At 36.6% G+C, this 20,617-nt stretch overlaps 1 protein-coding gene and 1 pseudogene across 1 annotated transcript in view; one reads left to right on the top strand and one right to left on the bottom strand.

The window, feature by feature from the left end:
* Window positions 1–20,617, bottom strand: part of ALG13 (ALG13, UDP-N-acetylglucosaminyltransferase subunit) — a 65,181-nt gene that overhangs the window by 18,420 nt on the left and 26,144 nt on the right. Inside the window, 15 exon segments of the mRNA XM_011374360.2 lie at window positions 1,726–1,891; window positions 3,116–3,187; window positions 6,168–6,217; window positions 6,323–6,355; window positions 8,585–8,705; window positions 9,077–9,233; window positions 9,428–9,514; window positions 9,953–10,199; window positions 10,905–11,032; window positions 13,207–13,307; window positions 13,637–13,701; window positions 14,836–14,944; window positions 15,929–16,004; window positions 17,600–17,762; window positions 17,956–18,037. Of these exon segments, the coding sequence (XP_011372662.2) occupies window positions 1,726–1,891; window positions 3,116–3,187; window positions 6,168–6,217; window positions 6,323–6,355; window positions 8,585–8,705; window positions 9,077–9,233; window positions 9,428–9,514; window positions 9,953–10,199; window positions 10,905–11,032; window positions 13,207–13,307; window positions 13,637–13,701; window positions 14,836–14,944; window positions 15,929–16,004; window positions 17,600–17,762; window positions 17,956–18,037 (1,657 nt within the window).
* Window positions 7,790–7,908, top strand: LOC111729056 (annotated as a pseudogene).

Raw genomic sequence — 20,617 nt, 5'->3', positions numbered from 1 at the left:
CGGGTATGCAGAGTGGTATTTCAGGACATAGTTTAAAGCTTTAATTTCAGAAAAATGTTCTGAATTGTAGTTTTTAGTATTTATTCTTTTCCCTTACACTTTGGGTTTTCTTCTTCAGGGACTTCTATCAGTGTTTGATCTCCTTTTCCTAACAACTTCGGTATGTCACTTTTGAATCTTTACCTTCATTTTCTTCACTTTAGATTCTCACCCCCCCCCCTTTCTTACATCTTTCTCTTAAAGTATTACCTGTTGTATATATCTGGTTATGTTCTATTTTAGTCTTCATTACTGAAATGACTTTCTTCCATTTCTAATACTTTGAGTTGTCATCTCATGAGTTTTTCCAATTCTGATTTGTTATTCTTTAATGTTTTATATTACTTTATTAATGTTTTTAGCTCATTCTGAAATTAGTTGTTTAGTTTCGTTTGTTTAGTTTTGTATAGTGGGCACATTTCTGACATGATTTTATTGTCTATAAAGATGTTACTCTTTTTCCTTAAAACATCTTTGTATATGATTTGACCTTAAATGCTTTTCTTCTATTTTTATGAGAAATTAGATTTCATGAACTTTAAAATGAGGTGGAGCATAGAAGAGCTTTTCTAACTTCATAATTCTCTTTTCCGTAACTGTTTTCTAGGATTCCTTGGCTGTTATCCTTAACTTTTATCTAGATCTGTTCTTTTCTCTATCCTGATCAATTCTGATTCAACTCTCAGCAGTTTCTCCCCAGTAAAGAGTACTATCCTAAAAGGGAAACCTGACAGGTCAAGTTTTTAGAGTTCTTAGGGGCCAATCTGCTCCAAGTCTTTCAGTCCCCCTTTACCATGTACCCAAAGTACTTGCCTAGTATTAGAGAGGCCAAATCCCTTCCCAGTCTTAGCTGCTCCTTCCAAATTGGCCACCCAGTTTCCCATGAATTCTTACTAGTTCAGTTCTTCTGTTCTCAGGTCCATCAGACAAATATCCCCAATGCTTCTGTCTTCTTGCTCCCATATAGGCCTTAATAGTATGCGGGTCTCGAGAAGTGGTGGTTTGTCCCTAACTGCTTAAATTTTGTGGCTCTTGGGGATACCTTATTACCTAATTTTGTTGTGTTGTCCACCAGTTTGGGTTTTGCCATTTCCATTTTTATTTCAGGACTCAGATTGAAAAGCTACGCTGTTGTTGCCACCACCTTTCCAGAGTTTTATTGAAAATTTTAAGTTATCTCATTGGAATTCCACAATCACTTCATAAATTGGTACTATAAGTACCCATAAAGCTCATAGGTAAGTTCAATAACCTGCCCAAAATTACATAGCTAGTTTAAGTTGTAAAACCAAGATTCTAACCTAGATCTCTTAAATTCTAGCACATATATTCACTATAATAATTGTAGAAAAATGATTCATCATATAGAAATGTATTTTACAGTAAGCTTGTTAGAAACAGTTCCGTGAAATGTGAAAACATCTCTACCTTAATTCTTATGTAATAAAACAACTCAAAGTTCAAGAAACTGGTACAAGTCCTCTCAATTTTCAGAGGGGTAGCAAAATGAAAGCTACAAAATCATATCAAAGCCAAATTGCAAGAAAAAAATTGAAACCTTGGCTCTCAACCATAGAACAGACTTTATTAAGTTAAGTTAAACAAATGTAATCCTGGAAATTAAAGTAATCCTATCTAACCACTAGGAAAAGAGGCTCCCAAAGTATGCAACCACTAATAACCTACCTGGCCTGCTTTGTGTAGGTGGAGATACAAACAGAGGCTGTACAGCATTCTGTGAGGAAACTGAAGTGGTACTACTAGCTTGATTAGCTGCTGCACAGTTGGATAAGACTGGAGCTGGAACATCACTGGCACAGGAAGCTGCAACTGCTGCAGAATTTACCATCCCCTGTAAGTGTGGAAGAAAGTTTAGAACTCTAAATTTGGTTTCTCAAACAATATTACTCTTACCTGACCCTAAATTTCAGGAAATAGTATTTTGATAACTAAAGCACAGAGAAGTCAATCTTTACATAAACCCTTCATAGGATCGTTATTTCTTTTAGAAGACCCCAAATTACTTTGAGGGATTTATTTTCATTCTTTTTCTGAAAAGGTAATACATCAATACGATTTTAAAATCAAGTATAAAACTGTATAACAATGAAAAGTTTCCCTCCAACCCCTGTCCTCCATCTGTCTAGTTCCCATCTCCCCAAGCAGGTAACTTCTATGTTTCCTGCATAATATCCAGAGATTTATATGCACCTTTTTTAAACAGAAAAGGTGCTTTGAATTTTTTTAAACTTCATGAGACTACAAATGGGGTTTCTGATTAGGCCACATCACCCCATACAGGCCTATGCACAGAAAGGTGTTCAATAAATGGTAAAGAGACTCTTCTTCTCGAATACACTGTCCTCAAAGCAGTCTCTCTTTCCTTACCACCCACTACACTGTGGCTGCTACCCTCTCTGGTCCTCAGAAATGGATTCAAAGTCATCAGTGGTCTCCATAGCAAAGAATCTTAATAGACGCTTGTTAGTCCTCATCTTGCTTGACTTCTTAGAAACAACTGATACTTGACTGCTCCTTGAAACATTTTCTTCCTGCGGCTTCTATAAGAATACACTTTCCTGCCCCCCCCCCGCCCCCGCCGCTGTTCCTTCTCTACCCATTTTCTAAAATTTGGTGTTCCACAGGCTCTGTTCTAGATGTTCTTTTCAATCTCTTCCTTTTCCCAGGATGATCTTATTCATTCCCATGGTTTCAGCTACCTTTTTTAATGCCAACTGTCCATTCTACAGGAGGGCCTAAGTTTCAGTAAATGATATTGACTTAACAAGTAATTTATATTAACTCACTCATTACATAAGAGGTTCAGAGTGGGTCAACTATGAATAGTCTAATGCCAGCATATAGAGCAGTGTCTGGAACACAGTAGATGCTCAATCAGTGTGTTGAATGAATTTACTAATCACTATGCAAGGCACCACAAAGCATAATACTTAAGATAGGAATATAAGCAGCTTCTTTGAAGTATGATGAAGGGCAAACGGAACAAAAATTTAAAAATCCATTTTCTTCTGTTCAAACCATTGCAATGACTGCTCGATAACACTATGAAGATTACCTTCTGGGGGTAGTTGTATGAGGTAACTGTGTCCTGAGGAGACACAGAACATGGTCTTCTGTCCTGAAGAGACTTTAGTAAATACAGAAATATAGTTAAGTAAGAGGAAATCAAGAAACCAAAATGCATGTCAATAAAAGATCTGTTTTGTTTCAATATCTAAAATTAATAAAGGTGATCTGTTCGGTAAGTATTCAAATTTGGAAGTGACTACTAAGTTAATGCTCCAAAAGGTATCACTCTAGTACCTGATTTACATGACTGCTCCATTTCCTATCTATAGAGATCCTGATCACATCCAACTCTAGTTTCAATGCAGATACTAAAATGTAACAGAGGATTATAATTCAAACACTTCTCAGTGGACTTTCTTTCCTTAAAAGTTTCAAAATCAGTAGGACCAACAATAGTTTTGCTAAAAGAAAGCATTCCATCTAAATATGTAGCTTGGGACAACAGTTCCATCTAAATATGTAGCTTGGGATAATTGGTTCTTCAGCTGCATCCTATCTAAACAGGATGTAGTATAAACCAAACACTACTCCCTCTTGCTCAAGACCCTGTCTTTGTGAAAGCAAAAATGATTTTAAAAGGCTGAGAGTTATACATAACAGACTATCGTAACAGTAAAAACAAAGAAACTAGCAGCAGAAATTGGTAATAAGAACACAGAAGGAATCACAGTTTTCTTCACCTTGCTAAAATATATTTCCTAAACAGGAAAAACAAAAATTTAGTACATGAAGCTACCAGTTAAGATTAATCACAGAGAATACAGGGTAGTTATTCAAGTTCTTCATAAATATTCCAGTTTTCCTTTCCTCCTGGGTACATGGTAGGTTGCTCTTCCTGGCCCCACCTAAAGTTAGGTATGGCCATGAGACTTGCTTGGCCAAAGAAATATGAGCAGAAATATTACAAGCCAGTGTTCAATTTTCCTATGTTTAGCCTCACATGAAGGTGATTGTGAAAGCGCATGTCCATCAATCAACCTAGGTCCCTGAGTGTCTATGATGAACAAAGGCCTGCTACCAAGCTGCACTGGACATAAAACATTAGCAAGAACAACTGTCCTGTGTTAAGCCATTGAGATTTGGGGGGTTGTTACGGCAGCCTAACCTAGCTTGACTAAAATAGTTAATTGTTAACAAGAAATTGCTGTAACAAAAACCTATTTGAAGTGATTACAAACTTATAGGTCTTTCTTAATGGATGAGGTTTGGAAAACAAAATGTTAGTTTACTTTTGATTACTGTTGGCAGAGTTTAGCAAGGTATTTTAAAGTATAGAAAAAGTAGTTCGCAAGCAGGAATAAAAGAGAAGAGTCCTTGAATACAGAGACTTGTAGGGCTGAAGAGGCAAATACCTCACACCATAACCGTAAAAGATAAAATTGATAAATGCTTTGAATGACAAAAAGCAATTAAAACTCAGCCTCAAAGATTCACATCATTGTTAAAATCTGACTGCATTAAGATATGTTAAAGCAAGAATCCAACTAAGGATAGAACACGCAGTGAATTTTTGCACTTGGACAAAATGGCTCATGGAAAAGCAACCAAAAGTATGGCTCTTCTATCAATTCCTGATAAGCTCATGGTACGTGCATTCAAACAGAGACAGAGATAAGAAAGCAAAACATTATAGCACATCTAAGTAATATGTCTATTATTAAAAAGAATTGTCATTACGGACATTGGCACATGAAACTAGTAGGAATCAAACAGAAGACACGTAATAAATTAATCGCACAGCCAGAGAAACCACGAGCAGAACTTAAGACCATCCAACTGAGATAAAATGACCATTGGACACACCCTTAATTTTCTATGAGTAAAAAGTAGGCTGATAAAATGCTCAGCTGCCAAGAAGGATTATTCTCCAATGTCTACTTCAAATATGGCCAAGAAAGGAAGGGTCTTGAAGTAACCAAGAGCCCCAGAAAACAATGAACCAGGGAGCCCTTCCAGGAAACAGTTCCTATGCCTAAGTTGAGGATCCTCACAATGTCTATCCATTACATGTCAGAATTGCTACAGGCCAGTAACTGTGTTTCTCCCATTTTTCCTGTCTCTTCGGTGGGAATTTTTACTACAATTTTTCAGTCTCTGCTCCACCACTGTAAATTGGGTTTGCATGGGGCAAGTTAACTTCATATTGTTGGTTTTAGGCCTCTAGATCAAGAGGAGCCACATCTGGACCCACTACAAAGAGTAGCACGTATTTCCCTAGAAATCTTAGGCTCTGATTTTAATTACACTGAATAGAATTTTTGTGATGCCTCCCTTGAGGTGGAAGCAAGTATTTTGCCTATGGGGGAGAGTTTGAGATAAAGGCTGTAGTTGTTAGTGCTGCTAGAATATTTCCAACGTTCTGACTTCCAGGCATAGAGAAATTAGATTCTTCAGTGGGACATGCTCTAGTAGATGAAAAAGAAATGGAGAAGACGCCCTTGCCTTCAGGGATCCAGTTCTTAAGGGGAAACAGCAACATCTATAGGTCAGAGGTAGAAGGGGGAGGATTAAAGAGAGGGGGGAAGAAATGGAAAAGAAAGTGACACACGTCATCTCCAGAGTTTTAAGAGCCAGTGCACCACTCGCTACCTTTTTTTCTTGCCTTGGCAATCATGGATGGAGCTTCCATCAGCCTGAGTCTCTGAGCAGGGCCTGCCTATAGACCTCCACTGGACATGTAACATAACCAAGAAGCAAACTTTTCTTATGTCAAGTAACTGAGATTTATGGCCCATTCTTACTGACAGAAAAGTCATAAAATCTTCTAAAAAATTATCACTGCCAATGTTCAAACTTCCTCATCTATCGACACATATTAAGATTCCTATCTCTAAATAGATTAAATTCAGAAAGGGGGTGTGATCTTGGATGAGCTACTTAATTTCTGGATCTCAATTTCTTCACCTACAAAATGGGATTACCTTGATTACCTCACAGGACTGTTCTGATTTAAATACACTTGTATGTATAGCTTTTAGAATAATGCCCTAATACACAGTAGGAGCTGCAAGTGCTTGCCATTATTATTAAATACCTACCAAGTTTGCTGTAGATTCAGTTGTCCTATAAACATCTGAGGTTTCATAGTCTGGTTCCAGAGGATATTGCCAAAGTAAAGTAAAAAATGAGCATTATTTTATAGTTTGAAATTTTATAAACAATGATCAATGTCAGATTTCTAGATCTCACTGACCTGAAGGATAAATATATTCTTCATGATATATCCCTAGGGAAAAAAAAAAAAAGTATGTTCATGTAGGGCTTTTTAGCTCAGCAGAGCCAGAGGGCCAGCACTTGCTTTTTTCCTCAAATTTTATGAATTTATGTTCAAAACTAAAATGTATTCATTCTTGAAACAAGTAATTTAAGCTCTCATACTGTTCAAAAGATACTGAAGCCAGAGACTGGCTGTCAACAGTACAAATTTCTCCTCTGAAAATTCTTAGTTCTTAAAGAGCAGGAGGCAGAAGTGAAAAACCAAATGTATCTAATTTTTCCAGTCAGGCAGTAAAGTACGGTGATTAAGTTCACCAGCTCTGGAGTTAGGACTGTCTAGATTTGAATCCTGATTTATCCCATCAGTTTAGGCAGATTATTCAATCTTTGTGCCTCACTTTCTTCACTATAAACAGGGATAACAATTCCTAGCTGACAGGGTAGTGAAAAAACATAGCATGGTGCTTGACATATACTGAATGGTGATTATAATGTGACTATAATACATAGTTTGCTTAGGTAGATGTTAAAGGAATATATCATGCCTCATTTGCTTTTCAGCCTGTCAGGTATATAATACATTTAAAATCGGTCTGTTTTCAGAGGACGGCTCAGTCGACTGAAGTACTTTAAGACTGATATAGCATTGAAATGCAATTTGGACAGTTTTCCACCAAACAAAGCCCCACAGGTCAAAATTGGATTCGATCCTTAAACACATCACTTATCAAACACACATGCATCAGCCCCTCCAGATGTCAGGATTTAAGGTGAAAACAAAGATTCGGTTACTTTGACTATGCCACTACAGGTGAGCAGAACATCTGAAGGTACCCACTGGGCTAAAGGGAAAAGACAAAGGAGTCATGCTGAGTAAAAGAGCAGAGTGTACACATACTTAAGCACATGCACGCACATGCACGTACACAATATTCAGATTATCCGTGTGCTAGTTTTGTACTCATCAAATTTTTAGAAATATCTTTTTTCTATATAAGAAACAGAAAGGAGAACATCATAGAAAAATAAAGAACTTGACTGATAAGTTGAGTCATTCAGACTCCATGGTAAGAGGCACTATAACAATTGAAGGCATATATATAGGCTTTAGAGTCCGACAGACCAAATTCGAAATTGATCTCTGCCAGTCACAAAGGACCACATACTACATGATTCCATTTTACGTAAAATAACCAAAACAGGCAAATCCGTTAAGACAGAAAGCAGACTGGTGATTGCCTAGAGCTGGGGGAGAAATGAGGAGTGGCTGCTAATGGATATGTGATTTCTTCTGGAGGTGATAAAAATGTTCTAAAATTCATGGTGGTGATAGTTATGCAACTCTGTGACTATACTAAAAACCACTGACTTGTACACTTTAAATAGAAGAACTGTATGGTATATAAATTACACCCAAATAAAGCTGTTATAAAAATTAAATCTCGTCTGCGGCCATGCTACCCTGAACAAGCCTGATCTCAACTGATCTCGGAAGCTAAGCAGGGTCTGGCCTGGTTAGTACTTGGATGGGAAACCACTTAGGAAGACTAGGTGCTGTAGGTGTAACAAACAAAAAAATAAGGGATTGTAAAATGACAAGGTCCTTGCAATCTGTGAGGTCAACCAAGGGTTGCCTCACCTAAAAAAATTTTTAAAAAATTAAATCTCTGCCACTTACCAAGGGTATGACTTTGGCCATGTCATTTACTCTTCAAACCTCAATTTCCTCATATATAAAATAAGGATACCACATTCCTCATAGGGATCCAGTTTAACTATTATTACAAAATTATAAATAAAATTACTTAATACACAGGATTCAATGAATACTCATGTTTATAGATCAAGCAGACTTCTGGCAGTGAAATTATTTCACAGCAGTCTTGTAAAATAAGAGCCAGTAACATGAAAAGCCTAAAGCAGTTATTAGAAATGGTGAGGACAACATGAATAGTACTGAAATCTCACCAAATCAAAACTCACTAAAAACCTATGTAGAGCTGAAAATTAAGTTATAACAATGTAAAGGCCTACAGAAATAGAAGTCTTCCCTTCTGAGAAATACCAAGATATCTTCAAAAGCCCAACAAGCTCCGAGACAAGAACTAGTAACTCTTTCAAAAGTAGCTACCAGAACAGAGTTAGAGTCCCAAACCAAAACTTTAGGTCTCTTTCACAGCCAATGTTAATGCCAAAAGAACCATCTTTTTAAAAAAACATTTAACTGTAATTGACTCACCATTGTCACTCTGGCCATCACCCTCCTCTGAACTTAAGGTCTGTTTGCCTGAGCTATGTCCTCGCCTTGCAACACAGTATCTCGGAGTAGGAGGAACCATTGTAGAGGGCCCTCCATGATTCTGTACCAAAGAGAGACACACACATACATGCAGTTCCCTCTATATAGTCAGAAAAAAAACTATACACACATATACATACATACACACACATATGTACTTTAGAATTTAAAAATGTGAGGAAATAATGATCAGGGAAAGAGAAAATATTTGTCCATACTATATAAGCAAGAATATTTGTCCACCTCTATCCCCTTTCTCTATGAAAAAAAAATTTTTTTCCCTCCCACCTCTAAAAGTGCTAAGATGAAAATTTATGTTTTCCAGGTAGGGCTTTATTTGCTCATTTGTACAAAAAGCTAAAATTTATCCACACTGCCTTTACTTAAAAAAGAATAGTAAAAACTTTTTGAGTAAAGCTTTTAACTACTTACAGGTAAAGCTGGATAAGCAGTCTCATTTCCTTCTTCAATTTCATAAAAAGTAATGGTTTCTTCCACACCCCTGGGTATGGGTCCATTCTCTGGGGCAAAGCTATACTGGCATTCCTTATTCATACAATGCATCTGGCGGTGACTACGTCTAAAGGAACTTAAGCAGTTTGGAGAATGAAAGGGGAAAAAATGATAAAATATGGTAGTAACTTCTAATTTCTAAGTTAACAGTCAAGCAGCTTAATGTTGACACTTTTAAAAAATTTAGTCCATATATTTGTTGTTCAGCAATGAAGCCAGATGTATCCATTTTCTGATTTTCAACACTTAAAATTCACAAAATTCACTTACCGAGATCTATAGAAGTTATCATAGCTCTGGCAGCATCTTTTACCTGGGCCAGAGTAAAAATCAACTTTAGGGCCCACCATGTTGTGCCTGTTTATAAAGGGAAAGGAAAACAGAACTCTTTATTCACTAGTGCTTGAGCAAGCAGTTTTTATAGTTAAATAGAATTAACACATCTTTCTGAAAACATCCACATAGAAAGAGCTTTGCTCTCCTCATTACTGGCATTAGGCCTATCCATTATTAATGGATACAGTGCCATACACATGGCACTCATCTTAATGACATTCTTTTAGCATCTCTTCAGCTGCTCCATATTTCCTTAGACTGTGAGAATATGAATCGTCCATTAAATTCATTTGACAAGAATTTAAATATACATAAGTTTTATCCTCTATTTCTTTCTATAGGCAGAAATTATAACAGCAATCTAAACCATTAAGATATTTCTAAATCCTACTGTAATCCTATCCAGGAATTATTTCCAATATCAAAACAGAGATGTACATTAAGTCAGTTAAGCCTTACCTGGGCATCCCATATCCCCGACTTTGTGTCTGAGATGAATGGTGAGGATGAAAATGTTCATTAGCCATAACATTGCCAGTTGTCTGTGAATAGTGCATTGGAGGGTCATGCCCATAATGCATACTATGCTGAAGCCTGGGTGGGAGGAAGGGGTCTCCCCTGCTGTAAGCCATCGTCATATAAACCTCTTTCCCTCTAACTTTCTTGAACATCTTCTTCCGCTGTTTCATGTCCATCTCTGATATAACTTTCAGGCAAACAAAGAAGTAGCAAATAAGCTTCAAAACCAAAGCAAAAGATCCAGTGTCTCCCCACCACTCCCACAAATGCTGAAAATGCTCAGATGTTTTTCTTAGGAACAAACCAAATAAATACAAAGAGAGAATTTTTGTATTTTTTCAGGATGTACTAGATCTTCCATTTGGAAGGGCAAAATCAATAGGTAATTCTGTATTAATGGACACTTCAGCACTATCTTTAGAATAGACAGCTCTGGTCATCAAAATGTAGTCAGTCATCCAAGTCACCTACAGTACTATTACGCAAGAAATTATGCCTGTTAATAGAGAAATCTTTTCCTTCAAGTTTTAGAATCTAAAATCAACTCCAGCATAAGTTTACATAAAGTACCTTAAAACAGTGGCTCTCCGACAGGGACAATTTTGCCACTCCCCAACTTGGGGCACATGTGGCAACGTCTGGAGACATTTTGGTTGTCACACTGGGGGAAGAATGCTACTGGCATCTAGTGGATAGAAGCCAGGGACGCTGCTACTCTTTCTACAATACACAGGACAGCTTCCCATAAAGTATTATCCATTCCCAAATGTTAATAGAACCAAAGTTGAGAGCTTCTACCCTGGAACGACACTGATGTATATATAACCTTTTAAAAAAAGTACAATGTAGGGTACACGAAAGGGAGAATAATAAAAACCTTCAGTATACAAACCCATTTCTGGGACATAGCTCCCGGAAATTTTCTGGTAACCTCTTCCTTTCCGACTGGGGACAGCATTCCAGGCAGGAACAGGTGTCACTTGAGTAACCGGTTTTAAGTTAGCCAGTGGAACAACATGCCTTAAAGTTAAAGATACCACCATGAAGCCACTGCAACACAGGCTGAATTCCCATTTGATATACATACTCCACCCCTCCTGCTTCATTTTCAAGTGTATTCTACTCAAGCTTGCTGATATTAGCTTCCCTGGTGATGTTTTCTTTTCTTTTCAGAAAACCCAAATGCAGTTTGTACAATTTCACAGCTGTTTGTAGTATAAATCATGTTCCCTAGGAACATGTCCCCTCTCCAAGGAGGATTATATTTTCCCCACCACACTGACTTTAAGCTTGGATATGTAAGCCACTTTGGCCAATAAAATGTGAGCAGATGCTTTAAGAACCAGCACATGGTTTGTCTTGTTCTCATTTTTTCCATGCCTGTCAATCTGGGTCCCTTTTGCTGATCCACTATGTACATGATAAATGAGCAAGAAATGACTTTACTGTTTTCAGCTGTTAAGATTTTTTTTAAGGTAGTAGAACCTAGTTTAATGGTTCTCAAAGTAGACTAACAGCATTAGTATCACCTGGAAACTGACAAATTCAAATTCTTGGGCCCAACCACAGACTTACTGAATTAGAAATTAAGGGGACGGAGCTCATCAATTTTTGCTTTAACATGCTCTCCAGGCAATTCAGGGACATATTAAAAGTTTGAGAACGACTAGACTAGCATATCTTGGAATTGGCAAAGGCTCAGTTAGCAAACCAACTTTCTAATTAGTATGAACAGTGTTTACCAGAATTCTGTTGTACTTAATACTTCTAATAAGTTGGCTAGTGCCTAGGATAGGTACATTCTGAGAAATGTGATAAGGCATTTCATCACAGTGAAAATATCAGAGTGCACTAACAGAAACCTACATGGTACAGTCTACTACACACCTAAACTCTTTGGTATATATTGTTCCAAGGCTACAAACCTGTACAGCATTTTACCTTACCGAATACTGTAGACAACTGTAACACAATGGTATTTGTGTATCTAAACATATCTAAACACAAAAAAGGTACAGTAAAATATGGTATAAAAGATAAAATATGGTACACCTATAGGGCACTTATCATGAATGAAGCTTGCAGGACTGGAAGCTGCTCTGGGTGAGTCAGTGAGCGAGTGATGAGTGAATGTGAAGGCCTAGGATATGACTGTACATTACTGGAGACTTTATAAACACTGTCCTACAAGCCCTCCCCCTGCTTCCTTCTGACAGGGTCAGAAAGGCAACATTGAAGTTGTCAATGCTTCTCCATGAACTCTGTGGGCTGGATTGATAGGCAATATTCAGGAGAAACTGGTTGGGTAAGGTGTAGATCACCACAATACTGACTGGCAGGGAGTGAAAGGTGGCCTGAGGATCAGTAGGAATAAGAAATCAAGATGGAGAGATAAAGAAACGTAGTGATGTCATGGCAGTGTGGTCTTGGCTAGTGCATGTTGCAACAGTGGTCAGATTAAGAAATTTAAAAAAGAGGGAGGTGTTTAACATGGAGAAGGTGTAGAACTGGGGTCTCGATAGTTAGACTTTGGAAATTTGTTTTTGGTTCCATTAACCTTGTCTGGCACAAAGGGCTCTTTCTGGCATTAAACTGAAGAAATAAAACTTACTTATGCTTTACATAATTTCATCCTGAACATATTTTTAAAGTAGAGGGACAGGCTGGCTCCACACTATCACAGAAAGCTTTTACTGAAGTGGCAGTGGCACTTAATACTTGTTACGGCAGTTCCTGTGGACTCGTGTCCTTATACAGAATCTTAGGTCCTCGGGAAAGAATTTACAGCAATGTACTCTGAAGTCCATCAAGCTAGATCTAGAAGGACTATAGCACCCTCTGAATATGTAGAGCTGGAGGGGACAGGCTCCTCTGTGTCAATGGCTGACTGATGGGGATGTTATCTGTGCGCTCAAAACTGATGTGCTGTGAGTGAGAGGGTATCTACTGCCAAGCCCCACAGATGTTGCTCCCGACCAAAAAAAAAAAATCCACCTGAATCACACATATCCTTCCATTTCTTATAAGAAATTCAGCTCTATTATAATCTTATGGGACAATTCAAGATGTCATCTTAGGCCAATACCAGATATAACTTTGGTTCTCTTACTAGCAACCTGGTAATTCTCAATTTAATATTACAAAAAGGCATCAGGAGCCACAGATTTTAATTTAACACATTATAATATTCTTACTTTTCTGCCAATTCTTCAATGAAGACTGTTACTGAATTGTTCTCATTTCCAACTTCCTGAATATGAGCATTATAATACCTTCCACCTGATTCCAAGCGAACCTGAAAGAAGGAAAGAGTCGGTAAGAATACATCTAGTCTCAAGTCCACTGGCAGATGTGGCTTCTACCAAACAAAAATACCACTTATCCCCAAATGGAGTTCAGTGCCTACTTTTTACAGGAGTTGATAAGCAACACTGCCAGTCTGGTTCAACGGAGGCGGTACATGCTAAAGAACCTAACATCTAAATCACAAAAGTCTAATTAAAACTTAACACAAACATTAAAAAATCTAGCATTTTATAAACTAATTTTGTTAAATTTGTATTAATGATGAAAACTATAATCTTGGACAAACAAAATGCTGATTCTTTAAAAGAAGCAACTAACCTGACACTTGTCTCCCAAATAATACTGTCTCCCAGCATACTCCATGTATTCCGATTTCTGAAGTTCTATTGAGAGAAAATGAAGCATCAAGCTCAACTGAACTGGTTCATTTCTTATTCTACATTATTTAATTTTCTAATTTACTTTTATTTTACCTCAGTGTCTTTACAATGTTGCCAGTATAAGCTAAAATATTGGTGGTGTGGGGGGGGGGAGTCCTAAAGGGCCATTCTATCACTCCTGATGGCTTATTTCTGTGGTCAATTTAAGGAAACCTGCAAGTATAGTTTTGTGCTACAAAACACAAAGTGGAAATTAGGAGCCTGTAATCTTAAAAGTTGGTCAAACGCTTATTATAATAAAATTTAAATGTGACACACCTCAATAAAGAGAAAAAAGTTACACAGCTTCTTCAAAGCAGCTTATTATTTGAAACAACTTACTGTGTTCCACTAGGTCTTAACCTCATTCTATAGTGTAAACTATACCTAGGTTCACAAGGTTCAAGGAGTTGAATAAAAAACATTAATGGCTGCCTCTAAGACAGAATTTTAAGGCCTACTTTGATCAACTTTGTTATCTAATAAAAGAAAGGTAAACAATTACCTAGTTCAACAGTTGGCAAACTTTCTCTATTAAGAGCCAGAAAGTAAATGTTTCGAGCTTCATGGGCCATTAGAGACTGTTGCAACTACCCAACTGTCATAAAATTTTATTTATGGACAATATAATTCCACATAATTTTTATTTTTCACATAATATACTGCTCAATGTTTTCTGCCAATCAAAAAATATAAGAACTATCCTTAGCTCACAGACCATATAAAAACAGGTGGCAGGTCAGATTTGGTCCACAGGCCATAGTCTACCAACAACCGACCTAATTATCAATGAGGGCAGTCTTAACCTTTTAAATTTATTTCCAGTTACTACAAGTTTCTGGTACTCTTAGTTATCTAAAAGATGTCTCCACACAATCTTTGCAAAGTTGAAGTCCCTGATAAACATGAGACTCTAAAAGATCCCTCCCACTTCTAAACCTATTTGTTTCCTCCTTTGGATTTAAATCATGTATCAAGGCAAAAAGTACCTGGCTGTTTTTTATAACAGCACATTGAAAACATCTATTAAAAACCATTTGCAAAATTATTTTCCCGGATCTGTCAGGATTTGAAAGTATCCTGCTGATATTTCATTACCTTTTCTGCTGTCCAACCAAACATCAAATTCTACATTACGATAGATTTCTGGATCCAGAGCTTTGAGCACCTTATAAGGGAAGAGCATCTTTGATGGATTTTCTGGAGACTAAAACAAAAATAATCATGCTCAACAAACTCATCATCCTTAGCTTAAATCTTCCTTAAGTTTCTTCTTAAGGGAAAAAAACACAAAACTGTACATATTCCTCCCTTTCCTTATTTAAATAATAAATGTCACAATAAATTTTACTGTGTATTTTAAAAATCAGGAGATTCAAGAAGCAATATGCAAATAATCTAAAAGGTATTTGGATGGTAGAAGGGAAATATTGTCTAAAGCAGCCAACAACTCATGACATATCTTATATAAATCGACAGACCACAGACCAGGATTAAAGATTCAGTCAGAGCTATTCAACAAGTCTCATCTTGATATGCAAAGAGATGCAAGTGTTTCTATACCCTAAAATCACCTGGAAAAATCTGAAAAGTTTACTTCATTCTGGTCAAAATCTGTTAAAATTTTCAAAGGAATTATGTTTTGCTTCTACTTTCCTAGAATTTCACATTATTCAATACTGTTCCCAAATTACCAGCACTTGGGGCATACAGAAAAGATTGTTGTAATAGTTTTTGCCCTATATTTAGTTAGCCTCAAACTGAAGGTCTGCTTAATTTTAGGCCTATACGGATGGTAAAATTTGTTTCTCCATCCAGGATTATTACCTATTTTCTTTGAGTAGAATAGGGATAGGCATTATATTCTTTAATGACAAAAACAAATTTCAGTATCAAAAGATTGATTACAAACTATCTATTGAGTTTGTAATATTATTTTAACTAGAAAACATCAGCTTCTGAAATTTCTCAGTTGTCTGCTTTGAAAAAAATCTACAATTCCATAAGAATAAAAATTGAGAGAACATTAAGCACACATTTTACCTTTTCAGATTAAGACTTCTACAAAGGAAATATCAATGCCCTTCCCCACCCGCATATAACTAGAATGGACCATCTGACCTTAACCAGTTTAAGTTATAATGTTGCAAACCAAGATTATGAAAAGTCTTTGCCCTAGAAAATTTCAAACCTTTGCTTCTTCTGTTCCTTGATTGCACCCCTCTGGTATAATTTCATCATTGCAGCAAACATCCCACTCTTCCGTCCTAATTGAAAAGATTTAGAACAAAGAGCTTTATTATAAATGCAGAAGCTACAGAAGTCTTAAGTCTATTCTACCATCTAGTGGTAAAGTAGCTCAGTTCTAAAACTGAGGCACTTTTCACCCCAACATTTACATGTATGCTTCCTTTGTATTAAGTATTTGTTATGCTATACTTAACAGATTACCTGCTATATTCAATAACTCCTGTGGGGACACAATATTAAGATGGTCCCTATGATCCCCACCCTCCTAGTGTTCACACCCTATGTGAGTCCCCTTCTAAGTTTGCTTCTAGTATATCATTACATAAGGATGTAGAGCCTGTCTTGGTCTCTCTCCTTTGCTGACTAGAAGGAAGCAAGCAGCCATATCCACCAACCCCATGTGGCAAGGAGCTTAATGCTGCCAAGAACTATGTGAGTGGGGAGGTAGATCCTTCTCCCAAACCTCCAGGTGAGAACTCAATCCTGGCCAACATTCTCACTGCAGTCTTTTGAGATCCTAAGCAAAAGATCCAGCTAAGCTGTGCCCAGATTCTTAATCCACATTAACTGTGGGATATGTGTATTGTTTGGAAGCTGCCAAGTTTGTGGTAATATTGTTACGTAGCAATAGATAATACACCGTCTTCCTAATACTACTGTTTCCTTAAGCCTGAGTCCTTAGACAATCAGTAAAGAATAAACAACTTTTACCAGGATATATGGTTGATGCTCCCTTCATCCCCAGTTAAAAAAAAAAAAAAAAAAAGGCAGCACTTCTACTACCAAAAATTTTTTTCACAACATTAAACATCCAAGAAATAGAACTACAAGACGAAAAAGACAAGGTGGGACCTGATTGGCATCAAGTCTATCTGAATTTCCAGATAGAACTAAGAATCAGGAAGAAATATTATCTCAAATACAAAGTTTTTGACTAAAGCTGTTCAATAATAGCTGCTTCCTCAGAGGCTACCATCTACACTCCTAGTAAGTACGAAAGGCAGACACACAAAAGCTCCTAAAGCTCCCCTTAACTTGAGAGACTTTTCTACTAGCTAGATGTGTGCCAAGTAACCACTCTGAACCTCAACTACCATCTACAAAATGAAGGTCTTGATTTAGAATCAGTTTTTTCTCAAAGTGTGGTCAAAGGCCCACCTAAGTCAGAACAGTTAAGTGTACTTGTTTAAAAAGCAAATTCCTGGCCTCATTCTGACCTGAAATTTTGCGAAGATAGGCACAAGAATCTGCCTTTCTAACAAGCACTCTAAGTAATTCATATACAACAAAAGTTTAAGGATCACAGGATCAAGTTCTGAAGTCTCTCCTCACAGTAAAATTTTATATATATATATATATATATATATAAACTGATTCTGACCTGAACTGAACTCCAAAGCCTGAGCATCTCACAATACAACATATTCTTTGGGTAAAATTTGTCTTCTGCCATTAAAAAAATGTATATTCCTACACATACGTGTGTGTGTGTGAGGTGTGTGCGCGCACGCGCAATTTAAGTCATAAAAGCTTGCCAGTCCCTTCCGCTTTCAAATGCTGATGCACAGAAACATAATGATCATGTAGTTGATGTAAGCTTTCCTTTTATTACCTTTCCTGAGTTGAACTCTTGTAGTCAACACGGGTATCCTCACTGCCAGTGATAGCATTGTTTCTGTTCTTCTTGGAACCACTTCGAAACAATTCAACTGCAGCTTTCAACTCTTCATCATCCACAACAAACACATCTTTATAGAGAATTTCATACAACACAGCTAAAGAAAAAAATGGTCAAAACTCCAACTGTCAAAATAAGGTATTTTTTTTATAACAATGTGAAAATAGCCATAACCCAGTATATGATTCAATAGGTACCAACAAAGTTTTAAAAGAGGTATTTATGGCAGGTCTTTCAATTTGAAGACTGGCAACAAATCACACCGAAACATTTATAAAGCCTTCACATACCCTGACAAACAGCTGCACTTGACTGAAATTGTTTTGAGTACACTGAATCATAATGACCATTACTTGAATAGCACAGTAGAATCTGAAGAAAAAAAAAAACAGAACAATTACGTGAATGTTACAGATCTTAAAACCATGATATATAAAATTTAGTTGCATATCAGAAATTAATAACTAAAGGAATTTGTTTTTTAAAAAGATTTTAGATTCTACATATAGCTGATATCATACAGTATTTATCTTTCTGACTTATTTCACTTAGCATAATGTGTCAATTTTATCTCAATAAAGCTGAGAAAAAAGTGATTCTTAAAATCTAAATGACTGTAAGAGAAAGTCTAACAGAAGTCAAAAGACCCAGCTTAACTTCTAAAAATGACTGGACACATTAAGGTCAGATGCCCAAATACCCCAAACTCAAGACCATGGGAGGAGGGACTTCAATTTACTCAAAATGTTATCCACTGTACTGAATAGCAATATATCAACATACTATATAGAAGCTAAAAAATGAGTTAATTTCTTAGCTGATTCCTTTATCTCTAGTTTTTTCAAACCACCATTCAAAGGCCATGAATTACATCAGTAAAATGCTCCCTGGCTATATGTGATAAAATTTGTTTAAATGACTGTTCCAAATCCTTTTTAAGTTTTTGTTCAAAAACCCTTGCTGTCTGTAAAGGACGTAATCCATCCCTAGTGATGAAATATATATACTTCATTTTGAAGCCATCTCTGGTATCAGCAACATTGGGTACCAAAGATGATTCTCTATGAGCTATGGAAGGATGCTGCCACAGAGCTTCCTTGGCAGAAAATTATCCTCTAAACACCCTTTTTTCCTATCTTCCTACACTACCCTGGGCTAACTTCTACCAATAATCAAGTTCTCTGATACCAGGTCTATTTTTCTACTGTACCTTTTTTTTGAAATCACAATTTCAACTAAAACAGTATAATCCATTTCAAAGTATTGAGGGCAAGTGTCAAGCTAAGGTTTACTCACTGAAAAATTTAAGTTAAGAAGTTTTACCCACTCCAAGGGGTACCTGCATTTCGGGCATTTATTAATCCCAAAGAACAGTGAGTGGATTTTGAACAGGGAAGCCCTTGTACTTTAAACTAGAACTGGTAACTCCAACTAAGAAAGGTTGATAACTGAAGGAAGTTGTTAATAACTAGTTAAAGGAACCCAGCTAACCAGAACTGAATAATAAATAAGAAAATAGAGTTGACCATACAATTTCTTTATACAAGTGGCAAGAAGTTCTGTTTTGACTGGAAGAGGCAAAACTAGGCATGATGGCTTTTATATTCCTGGTAGTATCCCAATGTAAAATAATAATTCTTGCATATATTGTGGGTGCTGTGTTTGTTGGGGCTGTGCAAATGGGATGTAATGGCAGTAAACTGGTGAAAAAATAAGGTAGGTCTATATTATTGATGAGGATAGATATCTAAAAAGAACAAGTAACAGATTAAGTATGAATGAGCCCATCTACATTAAAATAATAAATGCAAAGAAAATGAAACAGAAGGATAGCCACTATGAAGCACCTGATATTAAAAGACATGAATAGAGACTTGAGTATTCTTTCTAGATAGAGGAAACGGGCTGAGTCAAGATGGCTAGCTTCCAGAAGCATTTACTCTGACAATAAGTAACTGTAAAATGTGGAGTTAAGTCAACATAGAAGGTGAAAAAGTACCAAGGTGAACACTGGGCACTTATTTCTTTGAAAATGTGCTCTAAAATATATTTTATGGAAGGCTCATTAATATCGTTCACAGCTTTAAATAGCTATTTTTGAAAACAAACAATTGAAATGTAAATCTTAAGACTTTATGAAATGAGATGCAGCAACTAAGTTTTAAGCAAAGCAAGGTGTCACACAGAAGTATCCTGCTGCCACCTTGCTTTTCCATACTTGAATTTCAATACTCACTTTATGTATTCCCAAACCTGACATATATAACACTATCCTGTGCATGCAAATACCCAATTGCTAATAAGTATGTATTAGCTCTGTATACTTATATGTGATATTTATACATGATATTCTCATGGTTGCACACTCAAAATGTCTTTTTTTTTGTATTCTCATGGTTCCTAATCAGTGATGTTTTCCCATTTATTAGCTCAGTATCTCTCAGATACACAAGACACATTTGAAAATGGAGCTGTATAATTTGTAGGAACTAGGAGGTGAGTATATGAATGTTCGCTATACACATCTTTTACCATTTTTCTTTATGAAAATTTTAAGAATAAAATGGGGAAAAAACTGAACTGCAGGTTCAAAAAGTCCTGGTAAAGATCAAAATGAAATGTCTAAATCTCAACTCAGGCAAAGCTGCATACAATTGGTAAAACAAAAGCTAATATTCCTCCCTCTTCCTCAAACAATTCTATTATACCTTTAAAAACTTTTGAGTGTTTAGGAGCAATTGAACTGATATGGATGCTGACTGTAAAATTCTTTCAGCATTTTGGTATGTTTGAAAATTTTCACAATAAAATACTGAGGAAAAGCTTCAACTATTCTGTACAATAAAAAGCCAAATTCTCGGCATGGCCTACTACACCGCTCATTGTGTAACTCTAGCCTATCTTTTCCGCAATGCCCTCCCCCGCACCCAACTAACTTAAGTCCCAAAGGGT

This window comes from Pteropus vampyrus, unplaced genomic scaffold, assembly GCF_000151845.1.
Source record: "Pteropus vampyrus isolate Shadow unplaced genomic scaffold, Pvam_2.0 Scaffold244, whole genome shotgun sequence".
Taxonomy (NCBI): Eukaryota; Metazoa; Chordata; class Mammalia; order Chiroptera; family Pteropodidae; genus Pteropus; species Pteropus vampyrus.
This window is presented reverse-complemented; position numbering and strand designations above follow the sequence as displayed.